The sequence below is a fragment of the Acanthopagrus latus genome, chromosome 1 (assembly GCF_904848185.1).
Source record: "Acanthopagrus latus isolate v.2019 chromosome 1, fAcaLat1.1, whole genome shotgun sequence".
Lineage (NCBI taxonomy): Eukaryota > Metazoa > Chordata > Actinopteri > Spariformes > Sparidae > Acanthopagrus > Acanthopagrus latus.
In genome coordinates, this window is record NC_051039.1 from 8,725,629 (window position 1) to 8,743,313 (window position 17,685).

The 17,685-nt window shown below is 42.0% G+C and overlaps 2 protein-coding genes across 2 annotated transcripts; both read right to left on the bottom strand.

Annotated features, from left to right (window-relative positions):
- Nucleotides 1-3,032: 3,032 nt before the first annotated feature.
- LOC119023300 (lecithin retinol acyltransferase-like) lies at nucleotides 3,033-5,836 on the bottom strand. The gene is made up of 2 exons (XM_037105131.1): nucleotides 5,345-5,836; nucleotides 3,033-3,756 (listed from the first exon to the last, which is right to left on the bottom strand). Exons 1-2 carry the CDS (start codon nucleotides 5,834-5,836, stop codon nucleotides 3,601-3,603), a joined length of 648 nt encoding a protein of 215 aa, XP_036961026.1. The 3' UTR covers nucleotides 3,033-3,600.
- Nucleotides 5,837-6,400: 564 nt separating this feature from the next.
- Nucleotides 6,401-9,245, bottom strand: lrata (lecithin retinol acyltransferase a). The gene is made up of 2 exons (XM_037103992.1): nucleotides 8,462-9,245; nucleotides 6,401-6,912 (listed from the first exon to the last, which is right to left on the bottom strand). Exons 1-2 carry the CDS (start codon nucleotides 9,005-9,007, stop codon nucleotides 6,760-6,762), a joined length of 699 nt encoding a protein of 232 aa, XP_036959887.1. The 5' UTR covers nucleotides 9,008-9,245; the 3' UTR covers nucleotides 6,401-6,759.
- Nucleotides 9,246-17,685: the final 8,440 nt, after the last annotated feature.

Consider the following 17,685-nt stretch of genomic DNA (forward strand, 5'->3'; position numbering starts at 1 on the left):
TGGTGACTGAATTGCTCTCAAAATATGATTTCATTTAAAAAAGTTGGAATATAGTGCTTTTCTTTTTAAAGTACTGCATTATTAAAAAGAAAACACTCACACTGAATTATATGTAACTGCATCTTAAATGGTGGCTTAGAATAGTATTTTCATTAATGTTGCACGTGTTAAATACATCATTAGTACATCAAGAATAGAACATTTTACATTAGATTACTTTAAAGGATATTAAAGGAGACATAATTGTATTGAATTTCTACTACTAGAATAGGTCTACCTGCTTTAATGTTTAAAAGAAAATCAGATTTTCCATACTGTAATTCCCCCTCGGTCTGAAACGCTCTGCTTGAGCGCCTGTCTCTTTAAGGAGCCACCGCCCCCCCAGAATACCGAGTTCCCCTCTGATTGGTCAGCTCACACACGCCTGAGTTGGCAACAACAACAACAACAGAGCAGTCAGTGCTTAATTAAATTGGATATGCCAGTTGTTTCTAGCTTCAAGGCATACTTTATGCAAACATCTGACATTGTGAGGTAGTGTGATGTCACAGAGTCACGGCTGCTGACGAGGCGTTTCAGGAGCAGTGTTTTATGTGGGAAACAGGAGCTTCTGTCGGTGTGGACTTTTACCTTTTTAACTTTAAATCTCTTTTACACACACAAGAACCTTTATAACACACTGAAAGAGAGGAGAAACTGAAAAGCATAATAGGTGCTGCACTCAAAACAGATCAAGTGGATGTAAGGCAAAGAGTTGTGCTGTTTACTACATCTGAAGCTAAATTTAAATCTTTCTGCAAGGGAAGTGCTGGAGGGATGATAATTAAAATGACTAAGGACCAGTTCCCAGTGTGGGAACCATCTGATGGCAGGAATGCTTGGTCTTTAAAATCGCCAGAGGCTGCGGTGTGGGTCAGAAATCTGATAAAAACAAGGAAGTAGAGAATTACTGCTGCGCTCAAACAGCAGGAAGTAAGAAAATCACGAACGTTAAAGGATAAAACATCGATCAAACGGTCACAAAAATCATACATGCTGAATAAACAAATAAGTCAGGACTTACAGCACAGTAATGTTTCTCAACCTTGTAGTGACCCTATGACTGGTGGACGATGTAAATATGTTTATGCTCAGAGCAAGTCCCACTTCATCCTGGAGACAAAGTGTTTATTTGTGCTATCAGTGAGGATCCATCCCCCTGAAAACTTGAGTTCTGCAGCAGCCATGTGATCCATGTTCAATGTATCTGATTGTGGCTAAAAGGGGACGCTCGCTGTGGGAATATAGATATGAAAATCAGATTTCCCCTCCGTGAATCCCAGGCTAAAAGCTGAAAGGATTCGATATCATAGGTGACAAAACTCAGTTACTCCTCCATCTCAGCGGGGTCGGTGCACCTGCACTCCGCCTAATAGAACTTAATAGAAGACCCTGTTACATCAGCCTCTCCAGAATCAATACATGGTGCCTCGCTGCAGGATTAGTGCAGAAGTGTAACGTCCAGACGGTTATCCCTCATTAACACTGGTCTTTACCTGTGTCACTCAGGTTGAAGGGATACATCTATACCATGTGATCCTTTTATATCCTATCCTGGACGTCCACCAGGTAAACTGCAGTTTGATGGGAAACATCATGGCATCAGTTTGATTAAAGAGATTCATCCATGACCTTAGAATAATCTTACCTCAAGGTCTGCTTACTACAGCAGGTTATCGTGTCTGTGGCTCAGTTGTAGTTACCTTCAGCGGAACCTTCTTCATGGTGGTGATAAACGGGGGGGAAGATTGTAACTTCTGTCTCTGTTCGTTGACAGTCTTTGGCTTCCTGACGTGAGCAGCTTCCTTGCTCTTCCTCCAGACTTTGTCATCCTCCCGACTGGTGCTGTATTGTGGCTGTAAACTGGACTGTAAGTATGGCATCATGGAGTCATAGAGTCACATAAAATAAGAATAAATCTGCAAAAGAATAAGAAGATAAATGAAAAAATATTAGGAGAAATAAATGAGAGAATAATAATTCTTTAGCTTTTCTTTGAGGGGCCAAGCTGACAGTCAGCTGCTCTGAACAGGCCTTGTAGTTTTGTTGTTTCCTGTTTATTTTGAAGGTTTCTCTCTCATGTGTCTCGTCTTGTGATTTACCTGCCCATGTTCACCTGTGTTTCATCAGTTGATTCGTCCATCTCGTCCCTCACTTGTTGTTGGTTCATCGACGTTGGTGTTGGGTAGATCCCCTCAAGTTCGTGGTTAGCTCCTCGTAATACCCGTCTGGATATCTTTTGTTGTTTTGTCGGACCTCTCTCATTTGGATTACTCTCTTCATGGTTTCCAGCTTCTGCTACCACTGCAAATTAAGTTTATTTAACTTTGCTTTTGTTCATTATACCTCCCTGTCTTTTCCATGTCTGCTTGTGGGTCCTCAGATGCAAACTCACGACGTAACCTTGACACTTTTTTTTATACTTTCTCGTTTTTGTATGATTTTATTCTATTTATTACAAATGTATTCTTTTTTTGTATGGCGCTCCTACGACTCCATATTGCATCACACTGATGACAAACTAAACTAGAGACCATCTTCCGATGAGATCCCACCAGCCGTGACACCCTACGTTGAACACGTACCGTCCGTCTTTCCAAATATCTGCACTCCTCTGGAGTTTGCCGTTGTGCTGAGTCAGAGTCCATTTATAATCTATGAGCTGTTACTGTTAAATCAGATTACTGTTGAATATCAGAGCCTGGTGAATTTGAGTCTTTTTCTCATGGGCCGTCTCTCCCGAGGCTGTCGGGCTGTTTGCTGTGCATAGCTCAACATCGCTGCTGCAGCCGAGCAGAATGTGTATCTGTCTGGTTCCCCCCTGTGGAGTTTCTCCTCATTTGTAAACAAACAAAGATATAGGCCTTAGTTACTGTGCACGATCCAGGGGCCGTGTATTAAATGAAGTTTTGTAGCAGCAGAGGAGATAAAAGGGTTTGGATGTTACAAGAAACACGACAGGAGGCTGGTAGAAATACATGTTTAATGGGCAGACGAGCACATTGTGAGGAATCAGAATCATACAGCGTTCCAGTGAGGAGAAACTTATTGCACTTTGTCCAAGCCAGCCTTTTAACTGAAGCACAATGTGTGTAATTAATTAACAATCTGAAGGAAAAAAAAAATACATTAAGTACAATTTTCCTGCAGCATCCTTCCACGGAAACAACCTTTTTTTCATAGGTCAGTCTCTTCTTTCCAGATATCTCTTCAGCTTTATCTCTGCCTCTGTTCTGAGTCATTCATAATCTATGAGCTGCTACAGTTAAAGAGATTAATGTTGAATATCAGAGCCTGGTGAACATTAATGATGAATCACTTGCAAAAACTAGACATCTAACAGAGAAGGAGTGTGAAAACGATAATCACGGAGGGCAAAGAAAGATAAAACCTCAGTTAACGTATAAAAACAAATCAAGAAAAAGTCAAAATTAATGACACTTTTTAACACATTTGTTTCCCAATGCCTTCAGTCCTCCGGCTACACCTTGGGACCTCGTTTCAGCTTCCACTAGTGTGTTAAATCAGTCTTTTTCTCATGATGCGTCTCTCCGGAGGCCGTCAGGCTGCCATCCAGATGGTGAATGAGATGAGCAGAGTGGGCAGAACAGTCAGCGGCGTCACACAGCCCAGATACAGCAGGATGCTCACACCACACAGAGCCGTCAGATAGGAGCTCATCCGGCTGCAAACGATCTTCCGTACTGTTGTGCAGAACTGTGAGAGAGGACAATGAGAATTAGCCGTGGTTTGAGGCTAAGCAGCAGCACAGTGGAGGTCTATTATCAGGAGGGAGGTCTTCATTAGCTCCTGAATGGCAGTAATCTGGGGATAAACTAACACTAGATGGAGCTGCTCGCCTCATGAATAAGTTCATTTCCACTCCAGCAGACTGAGGCAAACAGAACTCTCCGCTGTGGGAATAATCCTCATGTGACAAAATGTCAAGACGTTTAAGCACATTTACTGCAACTTTGCTTTACAACGAGCGCCACGCGCAAATTTGTGCAATAATCTGTTTTCCACGAGGTCCAGGATAATAACAGGCGGCACTGTAAATGCTACACGTGCGGTGAACCTTAAACCTTTTGGCTTTTGCATGTGCGCCTTCTCTCATGCATTAATCTGCAGGATGCAAAGCAGGAAAACACTTGTGAAGAATCGAAGATGACCGAGGGGAAATGTCAGCTTAAATCTCTAAATCATTGCTTGAAAGAAAAATTGTGCAAATAAGTTGCTTTGAGACAAGATGTCATGAATAAGTTTGTTTCTGTCAAACCTTTTCTGAAGTATTTAGCATTAGGCAGTCTTCATTGTCTAATTCAATCGCACTGAATGGAAGGCTTTAATCTTATACTGAAGGACAAGCCTGGCCAAAAACATTACGTCCACATCAATTTTCCATTTACTGAAAGAGTTATTGGTCTCTGTGATGTTTCCTCCTGACCCTACAGACTGTGAAAAGACTCCTGGAGGACAACAGTGTATTCCAATGTTTAGCTGAAGCTAATATGAGGCTTCATCAGTCTGCCTAATAAAAATGTTTTCCAGATGTAATGAACTTTAAGTGCGGGGCTGTCACGATATCAGATTTGAACCACCCTGATTATGGTTGCCTTAAGAATTCAAAATAATGATATCATCTTGATATCTATAGAAGATTTAGAGAAAATATTAATGCTATCAGTCAGAGTCATCTTTAACTTTGTTTATTGTGTGTTTTTTCTCTTTTGGCAAATTAATTAAACTTAGAATAGTATAATAAAGGTGTGGGAAGGTGGAGAGAGAGTCTGTAGCCATAACTGTGCAGAAAGAACAATTACACTTCATGAATTCTGCTGTTTTGTGGGTGCCGGCAACCAGTTATGTTGCATTAGCGCCACCTATTACGGCAAAACGATAACAGGAAGAATCAGAAATTATTTAATACTCGCTGGATTATTCAAACAATATTATCATGTGTGTATTATGCACACAATATCAGTATTTCATTTTAAAATATCAGTTATTTTCAGTATCAGCATATCGTGACACGCCTATTTCATTATAATATTCCACTTTTACTATCACTCCACTGTAGGTCGGCCGGACAAGTTTGTTAGTGGACAAAAATAGGGAAGCTTGCAGGAAAAAAAATGAATTCTGACTAACTCAGACTGTTAAAGCATCGTGTTTTCTTTGGTTAAACTTCGAAGCTCATCTTCACACTTTCTTCCATCACCTCTATTGGACTGTAAAGGATCTTTAATGAACAGAAAACCTGTCAGCACATCCTTTAAACTCTCCACTGAGAGCAGGACTGTACCTGGTACGTCTGGTAGCTGATGGCCATCCCATATCTGCAGTACATGACGTAGTGTTCACAGTTGTACCACAGTAAGCTGTAGGTGACGGAGCCGAGGAGCTTCTCCGCCCTCCTGGCCACCTCGTCCCCGTCCAGGGCCGGCTGGCTGCACACCTTGTCCATGTGGTTGACCAGAATCTCAGACCCATATGCAAAATCTGCCACGTTGTCCACTCTAACGCTGGCGACCTTGGTGATGACCCCCAGCAGCAGGCGGTTGTTCGTCACCATCTTGGCGATTGCAGATTTGTTCTTGGAAATCACAGGCAGGATGTCCGGAATGAGGTGAGCCACACGGTTGTCCCCCAGGTAGATGCCAAAGTGCGTGAATAATGTCCTGGGGACTTCTAGCAGGTCACCGCGCTTGTAAAGAGACAGGTCATATTTAGAGTCCTCCTTCTCCTCCTTATTGGAAGCAGCAAAGAAGAAGTTGAGCAGCTGGTAAAGAAACATGATGGCAGTGTGCAGCGACGTGTTCAACAGCCTTTTTTATATTTATGTTGGGAAACGGGCGGGGCCAGAGCGGTGAGCAGGATTAGATATTGGTCAACCTTTCGGTGTGATTCTAACAGAAATAAAGGAGCTTTCTCTAATTACTTTGCACCGTGGTTGGATGTTGCAACTCGGGCATTGTTTGTGTTGTATTAAGGTCAGGGGTCCTCATTAAGAAGGCTGCAATGGCAATAAGTACAATCCTCCTTCAAAAGGTCACCAATATTGAGCCATCGCTCCCAAATAAAACGCTTTTATTTGGGCTGCGACGTCTGAAATTTGTCTCATCGTTATTCAGCACTTTATCGAATAGTAATTGAAATGTGTGCAAGTCATATAGGTATAGAAATGTAATATATATCCATTATAATATAAAGCAAAATTAAAGGCCCCAGCCAAAGTGATGACACCCTGCAGTTTGATCACACTGCTTAGACGAGTTTGAAATGTTGCTATAATTACTTCTGAGATATCACATATTCAGGTTTAATTGTGGTTGTGGTGAGCAAACATGAGGCACACAAGTAAAAATAAATTGTTTATTACACATTTTTCATATTTACAACATTATATTAAGTGCACTACTATAAAATAACCACAGTTTATATATACAAACATGTTAAGGCTTTGTTGTGGACTGTATATTTACATTTTCAGTGACTCAAATGAGTCGCTAACTGTATTCTTACCTCAAAGATTTAATGTATGGCCCCCATAATTTCATTAATTAATTAGTGTGTTAATATTAAACATCATCTGCACAATACAAATCAAAGTATTGCTGTAAAGCAGACTCATAAGGCATCACATTTCCGGTAAGGCACTGCCAGGCAGTGTAAGAGTTCACTTCAGTTTGTTTGCAGGTTCGTTGTGCTGAGCTCCTTCTAACCAGCCATCCACAGAGTGAAGGGAATGAGGACTGTGGGTAACGTAGTTGAGGGCGCCATGCCGAAACAGACGATGGAGACAATTCCAAGAAGGACTGTGACCATCACGCTGCGCTGGTCTCTGATGATCGATTTCAAGAACCCACAGAACTAAAAGAAAAAAGGAAAGAAAAACATTTATTATTTTACACAGTCTGCAGATTCACATGACTTTAGACCACAGCTACAGAACAGTTCAGATCCACTGTCACCTGCTGATAAAATCACACCTTTCTTCACATAAAAACAGTCTCTGTGAACAGTTGGAGGAAGCCTGTGATGGTTTTACAGCTCCGGCCCTGTGTTGAACCCAAAGCTGGATTACAACCCGTGCAGCAGGGTCACCCCTCGGCCTCCGAACTCCTAGTGGCCCTAAAAACCAGGTCCCCTGTTGTTCGGCTTCAGTATCAGTAATCTGATTTGCAGATTGTGCTCACCTCTGGAAGTGCAATGTGAAAGTTTTGCCCTGCTTCACCAGGGTTTCTTTCACAGCTTCAGTGAGCTTCACCTATTGTGCTTTGTTTTAAGCACTTGCACTGATTCACACTGCAGATGTATTTACAGTTACAAATTACTCGTACTTTACTTGGGTCGTCCCATTTTCTACTGCTTTATATTTATACTCCACCACATTTTGGGGGTAAATATTCTACTTTTTTACTCCATTACATTCATCTGCTAACTTCCGTTACTAGTTTCTTCTCTTTGTTTGCTGCATCAGTGCCGAAGTAGGTAACTGTTCAAATAATTACTTTATGTGCTGATCATTTGTGGACTCCCACAGTTTGTGCATATATATAAATATGTGTATAATTTACTTTACTTGCATTTTTGATATTTACATACATAAAATATCATATACTTTAAAGGGGAAATATGTAAGAATTTAAGTTAAAAACATTCAAAAAATATCATCTAAAATCATCAGCAACAGTGAATAAACAGGTTTTGACATTATGATGATTATTGTGTTTGCTGCAGGGATATCTACTAAAGTTAGCATGCTAACTAGCTAGCCCCAGCCCATCCTGCTCCAAATCTCCTGAGCTCACGGTGTAAACACTGACGCTTCCCTGGCCCTGAGAACCCAGTCCCAACCGCTAGCTGCACGGCTAACTGAGCTACCTATAAGCACAGTTGGTAGCAGTTAGCGGTTACTCTGGTGATAAATTGCCCCCTTGTTTGTTTGGAGCATGAGTTTGACCTTTAGAGACTTTCAGTCAAGTACCTTTGACTTCACTGGTGGTCTATAATTAAACAGGATCCCCTCTGGCTATTCCTTTCCTGCTCATTTATGAAATCAAGTTCCATGTCACAGGCTGCATATTCCTAAATAAGTTATGCTTCAAACTAATCTGCACAGAAAACATCTGAGGTATGACTGAGTGAGTTGATAAATCTAATGGTAACCTGGGGGAGGGGGGTTTAGGGTGCATACACAGTGCCAACGGGGTCAATCTGAGGACGACACACCTCCTGGCTGACTCTACAAACAAACTTTACAGAGTGAGTGAGGACTTGAACGCAGCATCGTTCTGTGTAGCGAGTGGCTACGACACTGAACGCATCCTGTAACAATCACACAGTAATAATGCAGTTTACACAATCAACAACCAAAGGACACAGACTCCATTGAAAGGAAAGTGTTGTCTCTCTCTACCTGCTCTGTCTGCCTGCTGGCTGCAGATCCGTATCTGCAATAAGTCACGAAGTGTTCACAGTTATTCCACAGCAGGCTGTAGGGGATCGCTCCGATCAGTTTCTCGGCTCTCTTCGCCACATCTTCGTTAGGCAACGCGTCACTCTTCATCACCTGGTCCATGCTGTTCACCTGGATGCTGGAGCCGTACGCAAAGTCCTCCAAGGTGTCCACGCGCACCGTGGCGCACTTGTACATGCAGCCGAGGATGAGCCTCTTGTTGGTGATGACGGAGCTGATGAGCTTCTGGTCGTTGCTGAACACGGGCAGGATGTCCGGGATCAGGTGTGCGACTTTGTGATCACCTAAGTAAATGCCGTAGTGGGTGAACAAGGTTCTGGGGACCTCCAGCAGGTCTCCCCTGCGGAGGAGGGGAGGTGGAGGACCGCGCTGCACGGGACGCTCCCGGCTCTGGTCCAGATCACGGTCCGACCAGCTGGACTCAAAAAGTTTGAACTTGGAGAGAAGGGAGAGCTTCTCCACCAGGAAGGTCAGCAGCTGCAGCATAGTGAGAGTTTCCAGCACAAACACCCGAACGTGAGTGAGTCCAGTGAGCCTTTTTATCCTCCACTGGCACGAGGAGGAGAGGGAGCTCTGACGACATCTCGAGGATACGACTGGGCACGAGGGACCGTGCGCACGTGCGCATTTTCCTTCATCCAGATCCTCAGCATCTTGTTGTTTCTCCTCTGGTGTGACGTACACAGCTCTCCACTAAACCTTCTATACACAAAGTTCAACAAGGAAGTGAGAGAGCAGCCCATTTAATTTAAAAGACATGAATAAAACGCACTAGTTGTTGAATAGATCTTTTTTTTTTTCAGCTGTACATGATGATGAAGTTTGAAAACAGATACATCATGAAATTCAACACATAAAGATTATTTTCTATAGTTTCCCATAGAGCATAAAATATTACAAAGTGGGACAAAAAGAAAAATAATCAATAGTGGCACAGATGTGAAAGTGAGTCATATACAAATGCTGGTCCAGCTGTGTGCAGCGCCTCTGATACTGATTTACTGTGTGGGATTTATCACTGCAGCAGCATTCAGAGGAATGTGAAAAGACTTAACAAGTAATGTGCATAGACGTGTTCCTGGTAATTGAAATTGGGAAAAGACAAATGCCGTCACGTCAAGAGGCATCGCTCAGCAAAATCCCACAACATGATCACTGTCACTATTATCACTACTAATCTTTCATAGCCACATGAGGATACATCACCTCGTCATGATGCATCCTGTAAACAGCTGCATTCATAAAAGAAGAGTTGTAACCGCATCAACACAACAGGAGACGGTGGTGCTCATACAACTTTTGTCCACAGGGGGTGCCAGATTTGTCCCCCCCCCCTCCCCCAAAAAAAAAAAAAAGATTTGGTTATATTTGCTAATGATCTGAGAGTAGAATAAGATACAGGTCAACTGTGTAAAAGTCCACTGTCTGTGGCTGCATCCAATGGCTGTAATTTGATTTGCAAGAATCGACCACTCCCAGCTCAATACAACCGATCAGAGCAAAGGGGAGTGTCTGAGAAGTGTCAATCACTCTCGTGCATAATGGGCAGTGCCCCTCCCCTGCCAGGTGCAGTGCCTGCTCTTACCTGGTCAGATACTTTCAAGCCCAAACTGTAAACAATGGCGGAGAACAGACAACAACAACAGAGCTGAAAAATGGCCCTCCATTGTCCATGTCAAAGAGTAGGAATAAGAGGACTGTTGAGGAAAAGTAGTGTAAAAAGAAAGAATTGGACCGAGCCACAGAGAAAACTAGGATAAATATCGGAGAGTCATTTCAGGGAAGGACTCAAGAGCAACAAAGAGTTACAGCTTTTCTGCTGGACAAGTAAGGACCCCTGCTTGATATATGTTTCATTCTATGTTTTAACCACAAGGCTATGGTGGTGGCAGCACTCACAATAGTGCATATGGCCGCACAATGTTGCCGTCAAGCTACGTAGCTTGTTGCTAAATCTAGCTTGTTAGCTTGTATGCTAACTCTAGTGTTTAGTTTTGTGTTTATGGCTACTGGTTAGCAAAAGTGTCTTTCAAGCGAGGGGGCAATCATAACGTTAGTTTGTGTTCAGGACGATCTGAAGTGGTTGAATTGGTTTAGAGAAATAACGTTACTCATGCCTCAAAGGAAAAAAATGTCGCACCGGGCAATGATTAGCTGGTAACTTCGTCTACAGCAATGTGTGGAATAGTGGTTGTGACTCAGGATATATACAGTGATCAGCATGAGGCACTCGTCATTGTAATTTAGTTGTATTGGTCAGAAATACAACAATCAGGGCTTATGTTGTTGTTGTCATTTTGAATACGCCATCTTGGTTATCTGGCGTCCTCTGTTACTGTGTGGAGGGACTTTGAAGGCAGAGGTGCAGCGTAGCAGAGAGGAAGAAGGAGGGACCTGGGAGCTGTGTCATTCAAATATTCTGGTTCATACTCAGTTCACTTTTTTCTCAAAACTCCAGACTGCGGCTTTAAAGTAAAACTCTCACCAAAATGCAACCCAGGCTTTTATTTTTTTGTGAATGTATATGAGTCAAACCTTTGTGTTAAAGCATATTATGACAATAGAGGCACTTTTAAGATTTATCGTGTTTTCGTTTTCGGGTCAAGCTCAGTTTCTCAGTGGAAGGGGCAACTTTTACGATAGCATCAAAATCGCTATTTTTAAAACACTAAGAAGGCTCGACACGACATGAGACTTTGCTCGTAGTATCACCAGGGTCTCTACTTATGAACACAAGCATTGAGAATATTGTTTGTGTACACAGAGTTTACTAAAAAGAGAGTTTTTGGACAACTCACGTTAGCATGTGTTTCCTCTGCTCGCCGCCGTCCTGCCAGTGAGAAGTATCGAGCTCGGAATGCAACATAACATGGAGGAGAGTCAAGGTGGACCTTGAAAAAGGAGCCTCACATAAGAAACAATACGAACACAAGAAGCCGGAAAAGTCACATGAGATATCGTGTGGCTAGTTGTAACTCTCCTCAAAGTTACGTCGTATTTGGGAATCGATGTTTCTCGGCTGCCATGATGACTGGGAGCGGAACAAGCTACTGCTAAGGTGAGTTGTTGGAAAAACTCTCTTTGTATAAACTCTCTGTACACAAACAATGTTCTTAATGCTTGTATTCATGTGTAGAGACCCTACGAGCAAAGTTACATGTTGTGTCAAGCCTTCTTAGTGTTTTAACAATAGCGATTTTGATGCTAGCGTAAAGTGCACTCATAATACAGAATGGTCCCCTGTCAGTACAGTATTTCTCTACATACCTGGTACATTATACAGGTACAAATACCTCAGAATTGTACTCGGAAAATAAAGGTACTTGGTTTAATTCAGTTTCCACAGCTGATCTTTTTAAAAGTTTGGTTCATTAAGGTTCATAACAAACACTAATTAATAAATAAGGATAAAGATAAAAAAAATCTTTAATTTGTCCTTTGCTGAACTGAATGTTGTTGTTTCAATGTTGTTTTTTGATACAGAACACATTTTTAATCAGCCCATTAAGCTGACTACCCTCCAGACAATGAGCTGCAGAGACACTGGTAGACAGCGGACTTTGTTGACTCGGCTAATCTGTTCTGTGCCATCGTCAATCCAGGATCAGTGTTGGGGGGGAAAAAGCGGTGAGTGCTGGATGGTCTGCACCTTCTCAGAGGAGCCATATGATGAGATAAAACATTCCTTCGACCGGATTAACATAATCCTGTAGGCTTCAATTACACGCTCATGTTTTAGACCCAGAAAATACCTTGAGAAACATTTAGCCTTTTTGATCTTGTGTCTTTGAGTCATTTGTTACAGTACATTTGCTGACCTAGATATGGCAAAACCTTCCCAAACAAGCCTGAATGATGGCTGGTATTTGACTCAGGCCAGCTGCTTGATCGGACTCTGAGAAAAACTGTTTGACCCACAAAGCGAACGTTCCCTACTGTAGAGGAAGTGTGTGTGTGTGATTGATGAGTTTACAGCACCACAGAGCTCCAATCTTCAAACCCACAAATGTTACAGTTGATAGATGTGCATTTATAAATTATAAACCAATAAAACAAACAAACTCTCATATCATATGACTCAATAATACATTATTTTTAACTCTCCTTGAGTTTGTACACTTCTAATGCAGTTTATGTTGTATATTGTTGGCCGTACACGTGCATGTGTTGTTGGGTAGTTTAACAGCGCAGCATAATTTATAAGATGCTGACAGTGAAAAAAAAATGTTATTGTCACCAGACAGACGGGCAGAGAGAGACAGCGATACAGCATTCTCCCAAGAAACTTGTTGCAGCTTGTTCGGAAAAATCTCTGGAAGCCCTAAGATCCGAAATTGACCTGAAAATATGTTATTTACACTCTTCTAGAGCCGAAAACTTCTCTGTAGCTGGGTAGCTAACAGTTTAAGCATTCATGTGTGCAATGGGTGCACGAGCTCAACCACACGTCGGAGGTGTAAATATAGTTTTTTCCATGTACCCACAAAAATGCTAACACTGCTTTACTGTGCAGCTCCAGCAACGTCAACCCCGCTTTCCATTGACATCAGGGTGAGTAGATCTTGACTGAGTTTTCATTTTTGGGTGAACTCATCCTTTAATATTCTGTTGACATGAAAGATTTGTCCCACTGCTTTTATTGTAGCACACCTGGAACTAATAAACCCACTCCAGCATGGGTGCACTTACTGAACATTAAGGCCGGACAGGGTGCAATAAATTTATATGGCAGAGCTAATATTTAGAGGGTGAACTCAGTTGCTTAGTAACACAATTACCAAAAACCTGAGACCACAGTATTATATTAAAGATCTTTCATATTTTACTGATAAGATGGAAATCATTTATGGTTTGGACAACAGGGTGTCGACCTTCTCCACATGCTTTGCGTTCAGCTGAGTCGACTTATCGTCTGTGACCACAGGTTGAACCCTGAGGTGGCGTTATAACAAACCTTTGCCCTCTGTCGGGGGGAGATTTACACCACGGTCAAACTACTCCAGACTTATAGTTGTGACCAATGGGAGACCCTAACAAGGCTCTTAAAATTTAATTCCCGCTCAGGCCACTTGGAGACTATGCTGACTTTGTTTTCCAGCCTTCAAACTTAAGTTGATTACCAACCAATATACTGTATTTCCTGTGAAAAACAATGATTCAGCACCATATTAGCGTGGCTTGAATCGCAGGGTAAACGTGGAGGGATTTTGGACCTGACTCCCAGTAAGGAAAACCAAAAAGCTTTGCGTCGTTTTCTTTCTTTCTTTCTTTCTTTTTTAGCATCCTGATAGCGTACAAACAGAAATGTCTGCCTGGCATCTGCATCTGATCGCGTCCAACAACAACATCTCAAGATCCCTGACGCGCCGCTCGGGGAGAGTGACCGCATCTTCATGGCACTTAGAGAAAAGAAAGAGACACTTTCCATCTGGCGTTTCGACACAAAGAGGCCGGTTCAGGAAAAGTTCAACACTGTTTAGGTTTCACGGGCCTGGCAGTTCATTCTCAGGTCAGCCAGGCTTTATATCCGTCCTGGGCCTGTTTTTTTTCCACATAATAAAACCAGGTCACTCAGAGGTACTTACTTACCGTTAGATTTATCATCCAGTGTCAACATGGGGCCTACAGATGATTTGTCCCATGTACCTGCAATGTTTGTTTTGATGTAATAAAAGATAGAGGTGGGTGGGTGTGTGTGTGTGTGTGTGTGTGTGTGTGTGTGTGTGTGTGTGTGTGTTGTTTGTCTGAAGCGCCCTGAAGAACATCCACTGGCTGGCCATTATCAACTGCACAGCATACAAAATAATGGCATGATAAGACCAGTGTGGAGTGGCCTTGACCAGTACGCGGTTAGTACAAACATAACTTAACATTGTACTCTGCTCCCCTTCACATCCACCCAGCAGAGCGACAGACATTTATAAAGTTGAAGTGGTGGATCCATTAACCCACTGACCTTTTCGCCTCCAGGCGCACTGCAGACAAACTTAAACAGTGTGAACGGGGGGGTGGCGGGGCTCATCATTAAAATAACAGCTCCGGCCTCATCTGTCAAAGGAGAAGAGGTGTGTTTCCATGAACTGTGACTCAAACGAGCACAGAGGCATGAAACCAGGGTGCTGTGGGACGCTAAACGTGACTGAGAAACGAGGTGATTTGGCTGAAGTTCATCATACTCTTCCCTTTGGTTCTTGCATTGTTATGCTGTCTTTCAACGGCTGTATGTGTCGCAGGCTACTGACAGTTTTACAGAACACATCATATCACGTTCACATTGCATGTTTATGACCTAAAATTCATAAAGAGAGACAGTGTTTCAACATCTCTTAGTATGACTTGTCGTGCGTGTCGGGACAAAACATGATGTTTTTGATGAGAAGTCGGAACATCTCCATCTGTGTTTGTGGCAACCAAAGCTGGTATTTTAAGCCAACACATCTTTTCTTAACTCTGGCCAAGTGTTTTTTGTGCCTAAACCAAATCAAACTGCAAGTACAGCTTTATCACATTTGGGTTGAAACCTTTTGACTGCCTGACATCGAATCATTGATCGTTAAAGCCAGACCTGTAGCTAAAGCTGTAGTATTAACAGGAGATGGAGCATCCACTCGAACATACTGTGTTTCTGCAAACCACAGACATGTTGAAACTCTCTGCGTTTCCATGCTGGGACATCGCCATGCTGACGGTTAGGATTAGGAAAAGATCACACCTTTGGTTTACCCGACTGCTCTCACCTTCGTCGAGATGCATGTGACAAGCCTTTGTGCCGACCTGTGGGAAGATTGATGTTGATATTTATCATGTTGTTGGTGCTGGAAAAGTTTTCTTGATGTACGGTGGTTGTAAAGCTGCCGGTCATACTTTGTTGTGCTTGTTTGTTCTGTTTTGTGTTCGTACTGATTCTGATGAATTGCAGTCGGTGACAGTTTGGTTTTGGTTGGGTTTTTTTTGTTTTTTTTATGCTGCTAAAAAACCAACTTGCCCTCCCCAGGACAAATCCAGTAGAAGTTGAATTTACCTGGGTCTGTCGCCGGGTTTTGGCTGCAAGTTGTCCCAAGTAAGAAATGCCAAATCCTTCAGGTGTTGATGTATTAATTGAGTAGTATATAACAACAACAACAAATAATAATAATATCTGAAGTTATTCTTTGGTTTGTTTTTTAGGTTCACTCAAAAACAGGCCATTTCCTCACTTTCCCGACAAGGTGATGTTGTCTATACTCTTGTCAATGCTCTTTGTTCTCTGTTCCTTTAAGAAAAGAAAACTTTACTCGAAAGCGCTCAGACTTTAATGCAGATTAGCTCGATTAGCATTCCTAATAAGATCATCCCGAATAGATTAATTTCATTTTCTTAACAAAAGGTTCAGGGTTTGACAAAGAAGGTCATAACTATTGGTTCATAGTCAGACATGACTGATGAGCCTTCAGCAGTTACACCGAGGAGATTTCTGTCCCTCTGCTCTCGTTTTTAGATCCACTTTGTGTCGGAGTTTCAGCTCCGGTTCAGTCAACAGTCGCTCAGCTGCACATGTGCTTCTTACAAATCAAAGCCTGTGAAAAACGTACTTTGTTTTCATGCTGCAGCTGATTTTCCTGCAGAAGGAAAATGATTTAAACTCTGTTGTCGTGAGGAATAGTTTTTTTCAAAAAGCTTTGATATCTATTAGTTATCTACAGATAGCTCCACCAGTGACTCACTTGTCTTCCTTATGTGCTACAAATGACACATCTGCTGCAGTTAAACATATCATTAATGCATAATGTTAATATTTATGTTAGCTGTAGATCACATTTAGCTTCTTGGGGACATTCATTGAAGTATACAACATCATTTCACAATGGTTTCACAGAAAATCTCATTGCAAACAGTTAGTTTACCCTCCTGCTGTCTTTGGGTGTTTAACTTCAGAGAAAACCCCTTAAATGATATTTTTTTTCAACTTGAAATTTTGACTGACGTTTCCTCAAAGTGACCCCAACGTTAGAGAAAGGGAAACATTGCCTTTATTCACATTTCCATGGATGCTGCAGTGGGTCATTTTTAACCCGGTGCACAAGGGGCGTATACAGAATGTGAAGACAACAATTTGAAGTTGTGCTGACTGATTGTAAGGCGTGTTTGTCTGGTTTAATGTGTGTCCACTCCCCCTAGTGGTTTTACCCACCACTGCAACCAAGTTTCAGATGAGAGGTCGGCACCATCCACCAAACTGCAGCATGAATAAGTGAAGGGGTAAAACTGAAGTTTCAAAAAATAATAAATATTATTTCTCGACCTGTCCTGATAAATCCTGCTGGCAGAGCTCATAATCATTTTGTTTCTTTTACTGAATATACACCTTCGACGATTATATTTTTGGATGGAAGCTCATTTCTGGGCAGATGATATGATCCTCTGTGATATCAGCAAACATGGTACCGTTGTCCAAAGAATCAATATAATATTGTGTCTTGATCAATGTGGTGATTTACAACCCTGGTTGGGTGCACAACCGGACCTTCTGGAGGAATGAACACCAGCAGGAGAGCTCAGAGATGACTTTTAGACATTTTACCTTTTTAAAAGTGGATATATCAGAGAGAGCAGAGAGAATCAGAGTCTGCGCCCAAGTTAGGCTACGTTGTTTGTTGTTAAGTAAACTTGTTGATTCTCTGCATCTGAACACTGTTGGAAACATTTGGGCTGATACAACAAACATACCAACAAACTGTTTTTAGATATTTGAATGTAGAATTCTTACGCAATAAATCTTCAAATCCATTAAGTTCATGGTCACAAGACGGTTGGTTGGAAGCACAAAGCCCACGGAGGTCTCCTGCCTCCAGGTCTGACATCTTGTTCTGCAGAGTTTCAAACATGCAACTCTATTCAATATTTTTTGAAAAAAACAAATCTCTGCACACCTGACGTGCAACAGGTTTTATCGTTGGAAGGTGCAACTTGAAACAATGAGAGGAACTCAAGAGAACATACTGTCTGGCTTACTGCTGAAATGAGTATTTGATCGTGTTTTAGTCTCTCCGGCCTTCATCAGGTACGGGACTTTGATTCATTGCAAGTGTTTTCATCTGGAGATTTTCTCAATTCTTCCATGTGTTCAAGACGCCATATTCAGATATTTTTAACTGACCAGTTCAGAACAAGTTATTTTCTGTGGT